Below are 16,832 nucleotides of genomic sequence, written 5' to 3' on the forward strand. Positions count from 1 at the left end.
CCCACCTTAAAGGCATCCTGAGTGTTGGGTCAGCGGCTTCTTTTGGAGGCCTTTGATATATGGGAGCCTATTGCTTTTTGGATGAGCTTCATCTAACCCCAGTTCTTCCTTTCTGAAACTCACACTTACAGTTATTAGTTGTGTCCTCTGATGTTGGCCACTGACACTGATGCTTCCATTTTGAATAGCCCTACCCCTAAATCACAGTGACTTTTTTTCATGAAGATTCATCCATATCATCACACTCAACGACTGATTAGAGTGGAAGAAGCTCTGTTATATTTAGAAATCTTAGGGTTGGAGAGAAGTCTGTCCCATTGTAGTCACCTGGAGCAGTTTTGTCCATTTTAGAGAGCTGCTGTGGCTCAGAACTCCCAGTGAACATCAAAGGCAGGACCAATCAGGCGGACAGCGGTCCTTCCTCCGATCTGGACCACCTCAGGCTGCTCATTTTGCACATTTCCGGTTGCATATTGGTTGTAGCTCAAGCTTAGCACTTCCTACATTGAACTTGAACCTTCTCCTCAAAGTGCAGGCCTTCTGATTTCCCTGTTCACTCAGGGGTGCACCCATTCTCTTGGCTTCTTTTTTCCCTCTCCCTTATCCAATCTGTTTGCTTAGGGTTGTCAATTTTACCTCTTCTGTCTTCCTTTCATTTATCCTTTCTCTTTCCATAACGACCACCCTCAGCCTGACTCTCCTTTCCTCCTAGCAGATGTCCTGGTCTCTAGTGGCTCTCATCCTTCCTTTATGCTCTTGCCAGGTTTTCCCTTCATCTATTTGTGTTATTCCTTTGCACAAACTCCTTAATGGTTCCCCTGCCTAAACAATCAAGTCCAAGCTTTATAGTCTGATATGAAGACTTTCCTCAATCTGTTTCTGTGGAAGATATGTTTGCAGTCTTTTTTCACATGATCCTTACTGTAGTTTCAGGATGACCTGCGTTTCATTTTCCACATAGATCTGAACTTACCCCCACTTACCTTAGCTCATAGTATGTCCAGTCTTCCTAATTTACTCTGTTTTCATATCTGGACTTGGACTGTTGAAATTCAAATGTCATTTCCTCCATGGAACTCCCTAATACTTCCATTCAGAAAAGAGTTTTTACTTTATATAATACTTTGTGTTTATGCCTTTATCATGTTTAATTTGTATTATGGTTATTTAAATATGTATAGTAGTTACAAATTAATAGAAGGATTTCCGTATCTAAACTCTTAACTCCTATAATGTACTAATAGCTTAGTAAAGTTTTGTTGAATTGAATTGTGGGTACGTGGGAAGGAAATAGAGGTATTGATAAAGGGGGGAGGAGATGATCTAGGAAAGGAAATGGGGAAGTTGTATAAGGAAAAACAAGACAAATATGAAGCAAAGGCTAGTGTTCATCATAAGGAATGGCCAGTATCTGGAACAGTGTCCTTAGAGCAAAGATGTCAACTATCAAATTGAGAATCTTAGTATTTCCTAAGATTTAAGGCAGTACTGCATAATGGATAGGTCATCTAAATGAATGCATTTTATATTAAATAGTTATGAGATTAAATAATCTTTTGTGTATTTTAAAATGAAAATTTCTTTGATCTGTAAAATTACAAGCCCCTTCATACAACAAATAAGCAAAAATGATTCAGCATACTGGTTCAGTCTGAAAATGTATTGCTCATTCTTCAGAAGATAAAATAATATTCCTAACCTTGTAATTCTTCCCCCCCCCTTTCTTTGTCTTTTTCTTTTTTTAAAAAAACAGTTAACAAGCACAAACCATGGATTGAAACAACATATCATGGTATAGTCACAGAAAATGACAACATAGTCCTCTTGGATCCTCCATTGATTGCCCTGGATAAAGATGCACCTCTGCGCTTTGCAGGTATGAGAGTGATTTTTGTTTTGTTTTAAAGAATAGAATTGGGTAGGAGACAGTTTGTATGATCTGTGTTTTGTATAATTATCTCCTTTTCTGACCTTTTCTGAAAATATTTTGCCAGCAATTTTAGCTTCTGACTTTAGGTTCCAGATTTTTTTTTCTTGTTTAGTTTAGCAATTATCTGTAAAGCAGGCTGATCTTTATTATGGATTTTCTTTGATTGTGACAGCTATCAAATGTGACAGTGATCACACTATGGATGTGGAGACAGTAGCATTTCAGTGATTACTATTCATGACTTTTTTTCAAACTTAGCCCCAAGTTCAGATAACTGGGGGGAAAAAATCTTTGAGCAAATTATTTGTAGTATCACCATTTTCATCTTAAGTTTTCTGTTTTCTTCCTTACTTTTAATTTCTTGATATAATGACTTTGTGGAAACAATAAATAAATTCTCTATATCTGCTTTGGGGATTTCTTTTTATCATATAATCTCACCAAGATTTAGAAGTTCTTAAACTCAGTCTGTTCCCATTTTGTTTAGTTATTTGGAAGGGGATGGAAAAACAGACTGTTGTGCACTAGTGTTAATTGTGCAGTCCTTTTTTTTCCTGAACAGATGGAATAATGGAATGGTTAACTATATTCATTTACATCACATTTTTGAATTTGACATTTTGAGATTTTTTTCAAAATATTTGTTACCAGTTTTGGGGCAATTTTTGGATAAAAAAATCTTTATTTTAAAGCTTACTGTAGATAATTTATTATTTCAGTTGATATTGGGTATGAAATGACTTACATTAATTTTCCAATAATCAGTTGTTTGTCTTTGGCTAACATACCAAATCATGTTTTCAGAAAAGTAGTCTGGAAATTAGCTTGGGCTGTTTAGAATCAGTGGTGAAGTCAGTCATACCATCATTTTTTTTGCTAGTTGGGGAGAGGGGAGGTTCAGATGGAAAGGTTGGGTATGGAGAAAGAAAAAATTATTTGAATTAGATGAACAATAGATGAAATACTCTGTAAATATGTGAATTTTATGAAATTTCTCTAAGAAAATTGTTTACAGATCTCGCTAGGTTTACAGTTATTTTTAGCATGCCATATTCATTTCCTCTGTGCACATTAAACATTTAGACTAAATGCTCTGTGTGTATGTCTCCATAGCATATTTTTCAATAAAGTCCCTATGTGTTTAGTGTTCACTGTTGACTAAATTATGTAATACAGGCGCTGCTTGTATTTATGAGACGGATAGACATAACACATCCAGTGTGCAATGCTGGGTAGAAATGGATGACCACCAGTAGCTTAAGGAACTGTTTGTTGATATGTACCATATGGGGAGTAAATTAGTAACACCAAGCCCTTCCCCTTCCCTTCATTGTTTCTACTGACCCCATGGGAATAGTGAATAGAACGTTGATCCTGTAGTCAGAGGACAAGCAAGTTTAAAATCCCAGCTGAGCCTATTTACTTCTTGGTCAATAACAGACAGATTATTTTATCTCTTTTGAGCCTCAGTGGATTAGATGGTCTCTAAGATACTTTCTAGCTCTAAATTAGTGATTGGTAAAGATTTTTATGAAAAGATTTTTAAAATTTCCTTCCAAACACATAATCATATGTCATGTATTATTTGTGGTATAATTAAAAATAAGGCTGAAATAAAAAGCTTTCTTGATCGACATATAGTGTAACTTAATATTCCCATTTTAAAAAATTGTAATACACAATTAAATCCAGTGAGTTAATTTCAGTCACTTAATTCCAGAATAAACAATCTTTTCCCATCTTTTCTATTTTACCTTAATAATACCAATAATACCATCATTTTTCCAGGGGTAAATTAAGGGAAACCAGGGACAGTTTTTCTAAGTAGCCATTTTGAAAATGGCCCAGTCAGAATGCCCGAGCATGCTTTGAGCAAAATGATGTTCATAATCAATTTGGTTTTATTTGGGGGTAGAGAGAGGAGGAAAGATGGAATAAGGTTTGAGAAATAAATTTTCCTTAATGAAACAATACCCTCTTTTCATGATCTGATTAACTTTGTTGCATATTATAATAGAATTTAAGGTTTGCCACCAGAAATGACTTTAATTTGATACTCAGAATGTTGTAAAATTTTATTGCTTTAAACTGTCTTGTAATTTTGATGAGAGGGGAAGAATACAGAAAGGAATTTTTGATTTTAATAACAAGGGAGAAAATGTCCACATTTACCAGAGCAGCAGCTCGACATCATCTATTTACTTAGCATTGAGTGTAGCATTGTCTTTAAGGAGTTATTTAAATCTATGGTCTGATTTTGGGCATTGTGTCTAATTCAGTATTATTAAAGTTTATTTCTTTCCATATTGTAGTTGATAATACCAAGGATTTATTTCAACAGATATATATGTGCCAAGTACTGTTAGTGATTGGAGACAGAGAGGCATAAATAATCGAAAAGTTTCTTGAAAAAGTACAAACATTTTATTATGGATATGTTTTTTTTTTTTTACAACCTAAGTAGTAACCCAGTTACCAATTTATTTTTTTTTTAATTTTTCATGAATTAAATACTTACCTTGGGCAATGAGCAGCCTTAATGACCAAACCATGTGATCCATTTCTTGGGACAGAACCAAGAGATAAACTTTATTTGTCTTTTTATAAGTAGAATACAACAGATTCTTTATACCAAATAATCTGTTCTCTCACTGCCACCTCCTTTTTTTCTAATCTATTAAAAGCAAAGAACAAAGTCAGTTGTCCAGTAGCATTAGTTGGTGTGGGTGGTTAAGTGGGAGAAGTTTAGGAGGATATTGGTTAAAATTTGGTCACAGTAACAAAGAGCTTTTAGAGTCAGTTAGTTTACTCGTCTTTCTTAGGAACTTCTCTTGGCTGAGGATGCACATTCTCCTCTGGCCTGAATTAGCAGCACAGGTTTTTAATGAACTCCTGCCATCAACACAACTTAAAAACATAATGAATTAAAATATAAATTAAATGTGGTTGGGGTGGGGGTAGATTGATATTGTATTAAATAGCTGACCTTTCATGCCCCTTGTTTACCTGGATTCTATCTGTGCTCTGAAAAACAAAAACTAGTCAGATGAGGTGACGTAGTGGTCTTCTGATTTATTTTACTGCCAAATCACAGATTATAACTTATTGTGTCTAGCTTGCAGGCTTTCATTTGTCCAGAGCTGCCTGTGTTTCAAATTTAGTTAACAGTTTATTCTTTTGACTGATGGCTTCCTGTCCAGTTACTCTTTCTATTACAGAGAAATCACATCAAAATAGTAAGCTGTTTGATTTAATGTTTCATTATAATGATTGGTTAACTGTGATTTTTAAGTTTTGAGGACATTTCAAACTACTATCAAAACACTACTCTTCATGAACAAGGAAGTAAAAAAAGAACATGACTTGTAGATCCCATAAGTAGATAAGCTATGGCACAAGTGTTGTTAGTGATCTTTAAATTGGGTGAATTCTATGACCTGTATGGCTTAAATCCGACTTGGAAATCAGTAAAAACATCTTTGTAAGTTGATTAAAAAGCTTTTTCTCTCTTGGTTATTAAGAAGTATTTGGGGTCTGCCAATATTCTTTTCCTTTTATAGCCTAGGCTTGAGAATTTGACAGTTTTGCAGAATTGATTAATAGCTTATGTTGTAATATATAGGCACAAATGTAGGAAACTTTATTAGATTCAGATAAAATATATTAGAAATTGCTTAAACTCAACACTGTTTCCTTCTGTAATCTTTGTTTTTCCCTTTGATTTGTGTAAGTTATAGGTGATGCCATTGATCTACTCCAGAGTCTGCTACAGAAAGAGGTGTGTGATGTAGGGCTTAGCTTCATTGCAGTCTGAAATGGCATCTCGAGAGACAATAGGTGCTCCCCAAAGAAGTCACTTAGGTGTTGACCTTGTTAGCAATAGTTACTGAAGAGAAGGATCTAATATTTGACTGAATAGTTTTCTAGGTCAAAAGGTTATTTTTGCATAGAGGGCCAGTCCTTGAATTAGGTAGACCTAGGTTCAGGTCTTGTGTCTGATAGATGTTGGCTGGGTGACTGTTGGAAAGCCACCAGACTTCTCCATGCCTTCTGAAGAACCCTTGAAAACTGTACCCTTCAGAACCCCAGTGATGGAGGGAGCATCCACACCAGGAACTCCCTGCCAGTCAACAAATATTTAGTAATTGCCCACTATGAGCCAGATACTGTGCTGGACCCTGGGGATATAAGTACAAAGAATGAAATAATCTGTACATGAAAGATTCTTACATTCTAATCAGAGAGACAGAAAGTATATATAAAAATATGTATAGCATACATATAAACTGCTTAGATAAAATAGCTACCAGGTAGGTAAATTTAAATCTAAGATAGTTTGAGAAAGAGGGTACTAACAACTGTGTCCTTGCAAAAATCAGGCATGAGCTATATTTAAGGAAGAAAAGGAATCTGAAGCAGAGGTAAGCAAGGAGTGTATTCTAAGTATTTGGGATGTTTAATGCAAAGGCACAGGAGGGATAATCCTGCCTAATGAATAGAAAGACATGCTGGGGCTAGGGCAGGTAGGAATTTTAAAACTCAACAGAAATTTTTCATTTTTTTTTTTCTAGAAGCAGTAGGAAGCTATTGGAGATGTCTGCATAGAGGGAGTGACATGGTTAAGATCAATACTTAAGAAAAATTACTTTTGCATCAGTGTAGGATAGATTGGAGAGGAGAGGTTTGAGTCAGGGAGACCAGTTAAGAAGCTGTTAACAATTCCAGGGAGAGGTGATGTAGGCCTGAACCAAGATGGTAACCCTGAGTAGAGAGAAGGGGTCAGATGTGAGAGAAGTTGTAATGATAGAAATGTCAAGTTTGAAAATTAATAGGATGGATATATGGAATGAGAGATACTAAAAAGTTGAGGTTCATGCTAAGGTTACATTGGGAGATTGGGATTGTGGTGCCTTTGACAGAAGTAGAAATGTTTAGAAAAACAGTAAGGGCTTATCAGTAAAGGTAATGAGTTCAGTTTGGAGTGTAATGAGTTGAAGATGTCTGTAGAACAATTGGTGATACAGGACTGAAGCTTGGAGAAGAGACTTGGGCTGGATATATAGTTGTGTGCTGGTCCTCCATGGAGATGATGGCTAAACTCAGATTCAGACTTTCTTCACCCTTTCCCCACCCCTGATCTTTAAGGTCAATCACCATGTCAATAATGAATACCATATAGATTTTGGGCAGTACAGAGAATATAAGACTATATAAGAATATAATAATTTCCTGCCCTTAGGGATATATAGAAAGAGAAATAGTAGCTTGAAAAAGTTTACTAACATTACAAAAGCTCAACTGGTCAGGAAAGATTCCATGAAAGGGGATTTATGATCTGAACTGAACTTTGCGTAGTTGGAAAGCAAATTCCTGCTTGATGGAAATAGTGTAAAGAGATATAGGGATATACAAGAATATGTTGTACAGTTAGCTTGACTGGAGTAGAGGGCTTAATTTTGAGGCAGAGTTGAAAAGGTAGATTGTCAGCCTTGTCTGCAAGTCACAAAATGCAGGTTGCAATTTGGCTGCTATTATAAATCTATAAGTACGTATTACATTGAATATTGGCTTTAGATTTTTAACTCATTGCTAAGGCCCCGAATTCTGAGCTTACATGGACTAGATCAGGTCTTAGAGCTACTGCCAAAAAATTGTTTTTTGTTTAGCTCATCACACACACACACACACACACACACAATGCACATCTAAGTCTTTGCATAAGAGGGCAAATGAATACTTAAAGTAACAAAAGCATTTCTCAGCTATGGGATTGCCTATTTCTCTATTTTGCAGAAAATGCAGAAAACTTGAAAGACTCAGAATCCCATAAACAGTGTAAACACCACATAAAATACTTAATAGTAGCCTGTAATCAAGCTATATAATCCTGTTTTATAAGTCTCTTTAAAATCATCCCTTTATCTTTCTACCCCATGGTTTGGACTTTCTAAGCTGGGAAACCTACTTGGGCCTGCCAGAGAGGGTTTCCTTCCCATCCTTCTCGCTGGTCATTACATCACAATTATTCGTGGAATAGAAATGTAACCCATATTCTTCACTTGCTCCTTTTCTTGGCATGAGCTCAAGAAGAATCCTCTTCTCTTGCCAAGATGCCCAAGTGCTCAGGAAGTTCCTCTTTTATTAATTGAAGGCTGGATCATTGAACTTTCAAACTTGGTGCTACCCATAAAATGACTGGCAACACTAGCACTGCCCAGGAAGTCTTTATGGTCTGCTCAAGAGGAAGGTGGATTTCAGGATTGGTCTTGTGGATAAACATGACTGCTCATACCACAAGTGAACAGTTGAAGGATCTTTAATATGGATTAATTACCACCAGGCTCCCTATCCCCCAAATCAAATAAACTATAGATAGAGCTACTGAACTGTCAAGATTACTCTATGAAAAAAGAGTTAGAAAAGGCTAAAAAATGATGAAAGATAATAGACCAGTTCCAAGGGTAGCTCTTCTCCATCCTTCATTTGGAAGGAAATATAAGCCAGAGAATTGGAGTGATTTGCCTAGACTGGTGATGAAATTGCAGATTGATGACATCACAAATGGCATGGTGCAGGATTTACGAAGTTGATTGGGTGCCTGAACTGAACCTTTCTTTATCTCCCTTTTTACTCAGAGATAAAACTCTAAAATGCCAAATCTACAGTGACAAGCAGTAAAGTTAGGAATGGGAACTGATTTGATAAAACATGTAAGCTAAGTTATAGTTTGGGCATATTGAGTTTGAAATGTCAAAACAGGTGGCTGAAAATAAGAAATTTGTATTGCATGAAAGGAGTATAGAATAGAAAGGTAGGTTGTGAAAATTGAAGCTCTGAGATAAAGAATAGAATCTCTGAGGGGAAATGTATAGAAGGAGAAAAAGAGCAGAGGATCAAGCATGGGACCTTCAGTCCCAAGTGAAGTAGAGCCAGTTTTTAATTTAATAAAGACCTCCTATGTGTCAGTCACTGTATTAAGCTCTGGGAATACAAGGAAAGATATTTATTTTTTATTTTTTTTAAGTTTTTTTTGCAAGGCAGTGGGGTTTAATTTTTTTTTTTACTTTTTATTTTTATTAAAGATTTTATTTATTTTGAGTTTTACAATTTTTCCCCTAATCTTCCCTCCCTCCACCCCCCACCAAAGGCAATTTGCCAGTCTTTACATTCTTTCCATGGTATACATTGATCCAACTTGAATGTGATGAGAGAGAAATCATATCCTTAAGGAAGAAACATAAAGTATAAGAGACAGCAAGATCAGACAATAAGATAGCAGTTTTTTTTTCTAAATTAAAGTTAATAGTCCTTGGCCTTTGTTCAAACTCCACAGTTCTTTCTCTGGTTACAGATGGTCTCCATTGCAGAGAGTCCCAAATTGTCCCAGATTGTTGCACTGATGGAATGAGCGAGTCCATCAAGGTTGATCATTGCCCCCATGTTATAGCTAGGTAATTATTAAATGTCTGAGGTCGTATTTGAACTCAAGTACTCCTGACTCCAGAGCCAATGCTCTATCCATTGTGCCACCTAGCCACCCCGAAAGATATTTAAAAAAATCCCTGCCCTAGCTCCCCCCATGTTAAATTGGAGATATAATCTCAGAGAAGAACCTGGTCTTGAGGGGCACCAGAAAAGAATTCTTGTGAAAGGTGGGAGTCATAGCTGAGACTTGAAGGAAATCAGGAGACTGCAGAGAGAAGGCATTCCAGGAATGGGGGGAGGCCAGGAAAAAGTGCAGAATCTGCTGAGAGGACAAGGAAAATCAAGTATAAGAAGGGAGTGCAGTGACAAGAGCAAGACTAAATCTGAAGTCTGTAAAATCTGAGTTTAGATATAACATGACACTAGGTGGCTGCCTAGGTTTCCTGTTTGCCTCAGTTTCCTCATCTGAGGATAAAATGAGATAATATTTTTAAAGCCCATTGCAAACTTCGAAGCATGATATAAATAAGATGAAGTCAGAAAAGCTTTTAGATTTGGCACTTCAATCACTGAGAATGGAGATTTCTGATTTAGATGAATGATGAGGTTTAAGAAAAGAGTAGAAGGTGGGAAAGAGCAGGCACCCCTTGTTCTTTCTCCAGTTTAGCCATGAACAAGAAGGATGTAGGAGGAATGGATTAACAGAGGGTGTTCTGAGGGTGGGGGGAGAATTTATCCAAGAGCCAAGTATGGAATGAAGGGAAAGGTTCCTGTAGGTGCAAATTGCATTCCCCCAGAGTGGGGCACTGAGTCTGTGAGCGCCCGGGGGTGGAAGAGGGCAGTCAGCCCAAAACCAAGATGCTGCTTGTTGTTCAGTTGGATCGGAATATCAATCTCCTGTGAAAACAGGGGGGAAATGGAGGTTCTGGGGGAGCCAGATTACACGGGACATTGGGTGGGGAGGTAGCAGGATGTGGAGCTGCATTGGGAGCCCCTGGACCCAGGTTCTGGGGCCAGTCCTGCCCTTTCTTCATCTGTGTCCATGGACCAGTCACTCACCTTGATAGGTCTGTCTTCTTGTGTGTGAAGGTGGGGTGGGGAGGTACAGGACTGGAGGAGGGATGTCACCCACCTAGAAGCTGATAGAAGGTTCCCTTGGGGCACTGTTGATCTAGAAAAACTATAGTCATAGTGATTTAGTTAGTTATTTCTCAGTTACAATTTAATCCAATTCAGGACCAAACCAAACTGAATACAAATGCTTGATACCTCTGGGCTCAACCTCTCAAGTCCTGTCTGGCCCTAGGTGGGGGACCTCTGAAATCCCCTGGTCAGCAGAGGCTTGAGTCTTTGGGGAAATACATGAAAGGGAAGAGGAGGCCAGAGGAAGGTTATTTCTCCCATTCTAGCAGTAAGGTGGCAGGGTCAGATGAGCATGGATGGGGATGGTAAAAGAGAAATTATCCGTGTGAAAAACCATCTAATGGAGACTCTCTCCTGAACGGAATCAGAAGAATTAGGAGGAATCTTTGAAGGTAAAGACTGCAATGGTCTGACCAGAGGGTGTGTTGGGACAGTTCTAGTCAAGTATCAGCTCAACCTGACCGCCCCGGCCAGAGCTTAGCTAACTGAGCCCGCAGATAGGTGTAGACCTGCACTGTGTGCAAGACCCTGGGACAGCGGCTAGGGGGCACCATAGTGCCCAAAGTTGTAGGCCTTGTGTGGAGGTGTTAAAATTGAATTCTTTAGAATATAGTATATTTGCAGATGTTCAGTCTAGTTACAGGAGTATTTGAATGTTAACTTGCTTAGCTAACATGACATGTGTTTAAATATCAGCTCTTCTTTTTACTTCCAATTTTTTCTTGGGAAAATTACTTAAAAAAACTTCAGCTTTAGATTGTATATCTGAAATATGGAATAGTTTAATTACATTACATCTAAGGGTCCTTCTACTTCTGTCCTTTGATCCTAAAATTGTTAATTATGAGTGTAAATGCATTCTTGAACTTATACATTGCATATTATGAGATTACAAGTTGCCTTGACAAGAAGTTTGTGAACGGGAAGGGGCAATTAAAGAAGTTCCAGGTATACCTTGATGAATTGTTTTAATTGTTTGGAATGGTAAGGACAATATCTCAAGCTTGCTTATTCCATATTCTTTTCCAACTGTCACAACACTGAATTGAGATGAAGACAGTTGAAGCTGAACGGGAGGCTGGGAATCATGGTACCTGAACTCTTTTCTTGGTTTTTGTCTCTGTCTAGCTTCCAATTTTGGAGTATAGTGCTTAACTTCTGTCTTAATTTTCTTTTCTTTTTTTAATTTAAGGGGTTAAGTGACTTGCCCAAGGTCACACGGCCAGGCTATTATTAAGTATCTGAGGCCAGATTTGAACCCAGGTCCTCTGACTCCAGGGCTGGTGCTCTATCCACTGTGCCACCTAGTTGCCCCATCTTATTTTTTTTGGCTATAAATGAGAAGATTGATGGGTTGATATGGTAGAAGTTCTAAATTTGGAGCCAATCAAGACCCAACTTCTACTTTGACATTTTCCAGCTGTGCTGCTTGCATTCTGACTTTTCTCATTTAAATATATTTTCCTTGAGAACTGGAACCAGTTTGTAACCTGATATTTATATTCTGGATTCTTAGCACAATGCCTGATAATAGAAAACTGTTTGTTTAAGGGCTGGGACAACTTGATATATTAACCTAGATTTTGGGTGAATGGATTTTGAGAGGTTCTGAGAGAAACTAGGCAGGAGCCCATAGACTAAAAGTCTGTAGATGGGGGGCGGCTAGGTGGCGCAGTGGATAAAGGACCAGCCCTGGAGTCAGGAGGACCTGGGTTCAAATCTGGTCTCAGACACTTAATAATTACCTAGCTGTGTGGCCTTGGGCAAGTCACTTAATCCCATCGCCTAGCAAAAACCAAAAAAAAAAAGTCTGTAGAGGAAGTTGGCCTAGAAGAGGTTGGAAGCTCTGAGACATGGTGCTGGGAAAAAAGAGATCAGTCCTAGTACTTGGGGAGCTGACCTGGCAGCTTGGGCTTTAGCTTGATCTGCCTGAGTCACCTTCTTAAAGTAGGCCTTTGACCACATATACTCTTCTGCTCCAGAAAACTGGGTGGCTTCAGGATCAACTGCAGCCCCTCACCGGATGCAGGCTGCCTTTCTAGACTTGTTGCTCTGCTTCCTGTGCTGTCCATGGGAGCCAGAGAGACTCACTTGCTGGCCCCCAATTCTACCCCTTAGAATTGCCAACATAACCTCCTGCTATGAGAACAGGGATGTTTTTCATTTTGTCTTGATATCCCTGCTGCTGAGTGGAGTGCTTGGCAAAATAAGCCATCCTTAAAAGTTTCTTGGAATGGATTTTACAAGATTTGTAAAGAAGAAGGAAATAGGGAAGGAGGTAAAATACAGGAGCATGGCAAGGATAAGAGTGTGGCAAGAATGTGGAAGCTCAAAACCACCTGAAATGGGTAAGAAAGGCAATGGAAAGCAGTGGTCAGAAAAGTGGTCCCCAGAAAAGGGAGTGGTGATTATTAAGGACCAATATGGTTTTGTGAGAACTGAGTTATGCTAGATTAAGCTTTTTTTTTTGATGACTTGCAAATCTGTATTCAGGAAAATGTAAGAATTGGAAATTATCTGAACTTTAGCAGAATATTTGATAAAATTTTTTATGCTCCTATGGATTTGGAACTGACTGATCAGAAAATCTGAGTAGTCATTCACATCAGTTTGGAAAGCAGATCTATAGTAGAGCATCCCAGGATCTGTGCTTTTTAACAGAGGGTAATAAGTTTAGGTGGTCATTTATCCAACCCTCTTATTTTAGAGATAAGGAAAGCCAGAGAGATTACTTCACCCAAGCATACTTTACAGTGCTAAGGTGGGATGCCAGGTTGCAAAGCTAACATACTTTCCACTCCCATGCTGCTTCATATATTACATTTAAAAACAATAACAACAAACTGGGTTACCCCATCAAGTATTTATTAACTGTCTGCTCCAGGCCTGACCACGTAACTTGGATGCAGAGAAAAGGGCAAAGCCAGCCTGACGTCATGATGTTTGCTTTCTGTCCCATGGTTGTTACCTACAAATGGCCAAGAGGCTTGGTTTTGGAGGCAGGGTGCCTAGGTTCAGGCACCCATGCCCTTCTTTCTGAGTGTCCTGGTCAGCTCCCCAGGGCTCTGATTGTGCTGGGAGAGGGCCCTGGACAGCAGGCTTAGTCCAAACTTGTACACAAATATGTGCCCAGATGAGTAAGTACAAACCATAGGCAAACTGCAGAATCTGTAGAGAGTACAAGGAAGGGAATCAGATATAAGAAGGGAGTGCAGTGGATCTGGAATCAATAAGATCTGAGTTTAGATATAACATGACTTTGGTTAGGGATCTGGGCAAGGTCTCTGTTTGCTTCAGTTTCCTCATCTGAGGATAAAATGAGTTAATATTTTTAAAGCCCTTTGCAAACTTTGAAACACAATATAAAGAGGACAATCAAAGAGTAAAGCTATACTGTAGAGTTTAGAAAGGAGTGAATTCTAGGGACAAAGGGGAGCCACCCAAGGCTCTAGAGCAAAGGAGTGACAGAGCCTCCCTGACATTTGCCACTCCTCCAAGGTTCTCCTTTTTGAGATGGTAACTATAGGACTATGTTTTTTATTTCTTAGTAGTTTCTCTCCTGCCAGGTAGGTCATCCATCTTGAGGAATAAACTGTAATCCATTATGTTAGAGATATCCAGGCTTGAAAAATGCATCTGGGAGGGAGTTTTGTGTTCTCTGATCTTATTGGACTTTCTGTGATCATCTGATTTACTTCCAGTCCCCCTTACCCTGCATCAAATCACTCCTGTTCTTTGGTTCTCTAAATAAGATGCTACCTATCTTTTTATTGTTCCCTTAATATTCTAAAACCTCAGAGGAGAGTAACATTTTTTTTATTGGTGACTTGTATAACATAGAAAGTGCTTTTAAATTTGTAGACCATTACGAAGCCAGGAGGGATAATCACCAGACATCCTGATTGATGTCTTTTCACTGGATTCTAGTGATCCTGGAAGATAAAGAGTGAGCCTGATGTCTTTGCATAGCTCTGCCTCATTTAAATCCAATTCACATTCAAGTCAAGATATCATCTTCCTGATATCATTGATTCTCTTCAAGAATGAAATGACATTGGGGCAGCTAGGTGGCACAGTGGATAGAGCACTGGTCCTGGAGTCAGGAGGACCTGAGTTCAAATTTGGCCTTAGACACTTAATTACCTAGCTGTGTGACCTTGGGTCAAGTCACTTAACCCCATTGCCTTGCAAAAACAAAAAAAGGGAAAAAAAAGAATGAAGGACGAACAATAACAAGATGAAACACACTGAAGGATCGAGTTAGGATTTCACAAGGATAAATGAAATTCTTACATTTTAGTTAAAAATTCAAATTTCCAAGCAGAGGGTTGTTAAATATGGTTAGAATTGAGTTTATCTGAAAAAGATCTGAGGGTTTTGAGGGATTTGCATGCTCAACACAAATCAGCATGGAGATGTGGCAGCCAAGAAAGTTGCATTAAGAGAGGCCTGGGGCTTTGACATAAGGAAATGATAGCCTTGGGATACCCTGTTCTATTCCACTTAATCTGGAAGCTTCTGTTCGTTTCTAGAGGCCACTTTTTTGGGGAGGGGTTTGCAAGGCAAATGGGGTTAAGTAGCTTGCCCAAGGCCACACAGCTAGGTAATTATTAAGTGTCTGAGTCTGGATTTGAACCCAGGTCCTCCTGACTCCAGGGCCGGTGCTTTATCCACTGTGCCACCTAGCTGCCCCTTGAGGCCACATTTTAGGGAAGAACCTTGATGAAGAATTTTGTTTTTGTCCTGTTGGTTTAAGGAACGAACAAGGTTTAGCCTGATCAAGACTTAGGAGAGATTAGAAAGAAGAGCATGTTATTGCTGTCTTCAAGTATATGAGGAGAGATGGCCTTTGGAAGAAAGGACTAAGAGCATTTGCTTGTAGTTGCGAAGAAGTAAATGTAGTCTGTATATAAGTCTTTTAAAGTAGACTTTCCCAAAGTGGAATTGATGGACTGCCTCCAGAGGTGGCAGTCTAAACTCAGATCTTACTGATTCCACATCCACTGCACTCCCTTCTTACACACTATACTGGGGGGTATGAAACAAAGGCTGGTTGACCCCTGGTCAGAGCTGTTGTAGAAGAGACTTATTTGGGTCCTGTTGGAGTAGATGGTCCCGAGATTTTAGGGTTCTAAATTGCCCTTCATCAATAGGCAGTTTCAATATGGTTGGACTTGTCCAGACCCAGAAAGAAAGAGGAATCTGAAAGGTAGCCAGAACATTATTATCCTTCTCAGTGAAATGATCTTGCCAGAATGTTATCGTCTGGGTCTTCTTCTCTGTATTTGGAGGACAGCCTTGGTCTTTGTCAGAGACAGTGACCCCAGAGATGACTGGCAGTTCTGTTATCTCTGACTCTCTAAAGCTCTTTACATTCATCCATAGGAAGCTAGGGCTTGAGATTTAGCCTTCTTGACACCCAACTCTCTTTGGTTAGTTCCATGCACATACACCAACACACAGAGATATAATAGAACCAGTGAAGGCAGCCTGTGTATGGAACAAAAACCACTGGTGCAGGAGGACCTGGCAGTTTGCAGGCTAGTTTCAGAGTTTGAATTTAAGTTGCTGTTCTCTTTTAAAAGGTGCTGAAATTTTATCCTCTTGCTTAGAGGAAAAGCATGTATAATTTATTTAGATTAGCAAACTGAGTGTGAAAAGAGAAACCCCTGTGTTCCAATTTTTTAATTTCTCCAAACTCAAGTAATGAAATCAGTATTGCTAGAAGCTAGGTGGGAGGATGCAGCTTGCTAGGTGACATTCTTCCAACCTGGAATTAGAACAAGCAGGCAGGCCTAATTGTTCATTGTGACGATAAAGCCTTGTCCATTTGTGTATCTCTACTGACACCTCCTGGGGTTATGGAGCCTTACTGTAGCAGCATTTCATCTGAAAGTAAGTCTGCTTTCAGAATTTCTCAGTAGCTTATGGTAAGTCACAAACTGCAAATACTATATTGCTGTTCTAGAGGTTCACACTCGGCTCTAGCTTTCCCAGTAGCACCTGTTGCAGTCTTGGTGAAGTTTTTGTCCAAAGCTTTTCTATGTAATGTGTGCATCTCTGACTTATTCCTTATTTTTCTCTTCTTTAGTCTTTTCTGAATTACTGACTCGGGTTTATCTTTTCTCCCTTTAGAGAGTTTTGAGGTGACAGTCACCAAAGAAGGTGATCAAGGGTTCTTTCTTTCCCCTTATGACTATTAACCCACTAACTTTGGTTATGAAATGGGGAGTCAGCACTTAAGCAGAAGATCCTGTCATGCTCTATTGCCCCATTTTATTCTCCCACTTTGTTTCTATTTTAATCTATATTGATGAAAATTGTTATGTAACCA

General features: G+C 38.7%; 1 protein-coding gene across 4 annotated transcripts in view; it reads left to right on the top strand.

Moving 5' to 3' along the window:
* The window catches only part of CLSTN1 (calsyntenin 1), an 84,666-nt gene that overhangs the window by 41,421 nt on the left and 26,413 nt on the right, over positions 1-16,832 (top strand). For 2 of the 4 annotated variants that reach the window (XM_074218507.1, XM_074218509.1), the window contains exons 2-3: positions 1,754-1,876; positions 16,634-16,663. In XM_074218507.1, coding sequence (XP_074074608.1) covers positions 1,754-1,876; positions 16,634-16,663 — 153 coding nt within the window. The remainder of the gene's footprint in view (positions 1-1,753; positions 1,877-16,633; positions 16,664-16,832) is intronic. The other 2 variants (XM_074218508.1, XM_074218510.1) reach the window with 1 other exon arrangement.

This window comes from Macrotis lagotis, chromosome 1 (genome assembly GCF_037893015.1).
Source record: "Macrotis lagotis isolate mMagLag1 chromosome 1, bilby.v1.9.chrom.fasta, whole genome shotgun sequence".
NCBI lineage: Eukaryota > Metazoa > Chordata > Mammalia > Peramelemorphia > Peramelidae > Macrotis > Macrotis lagotis.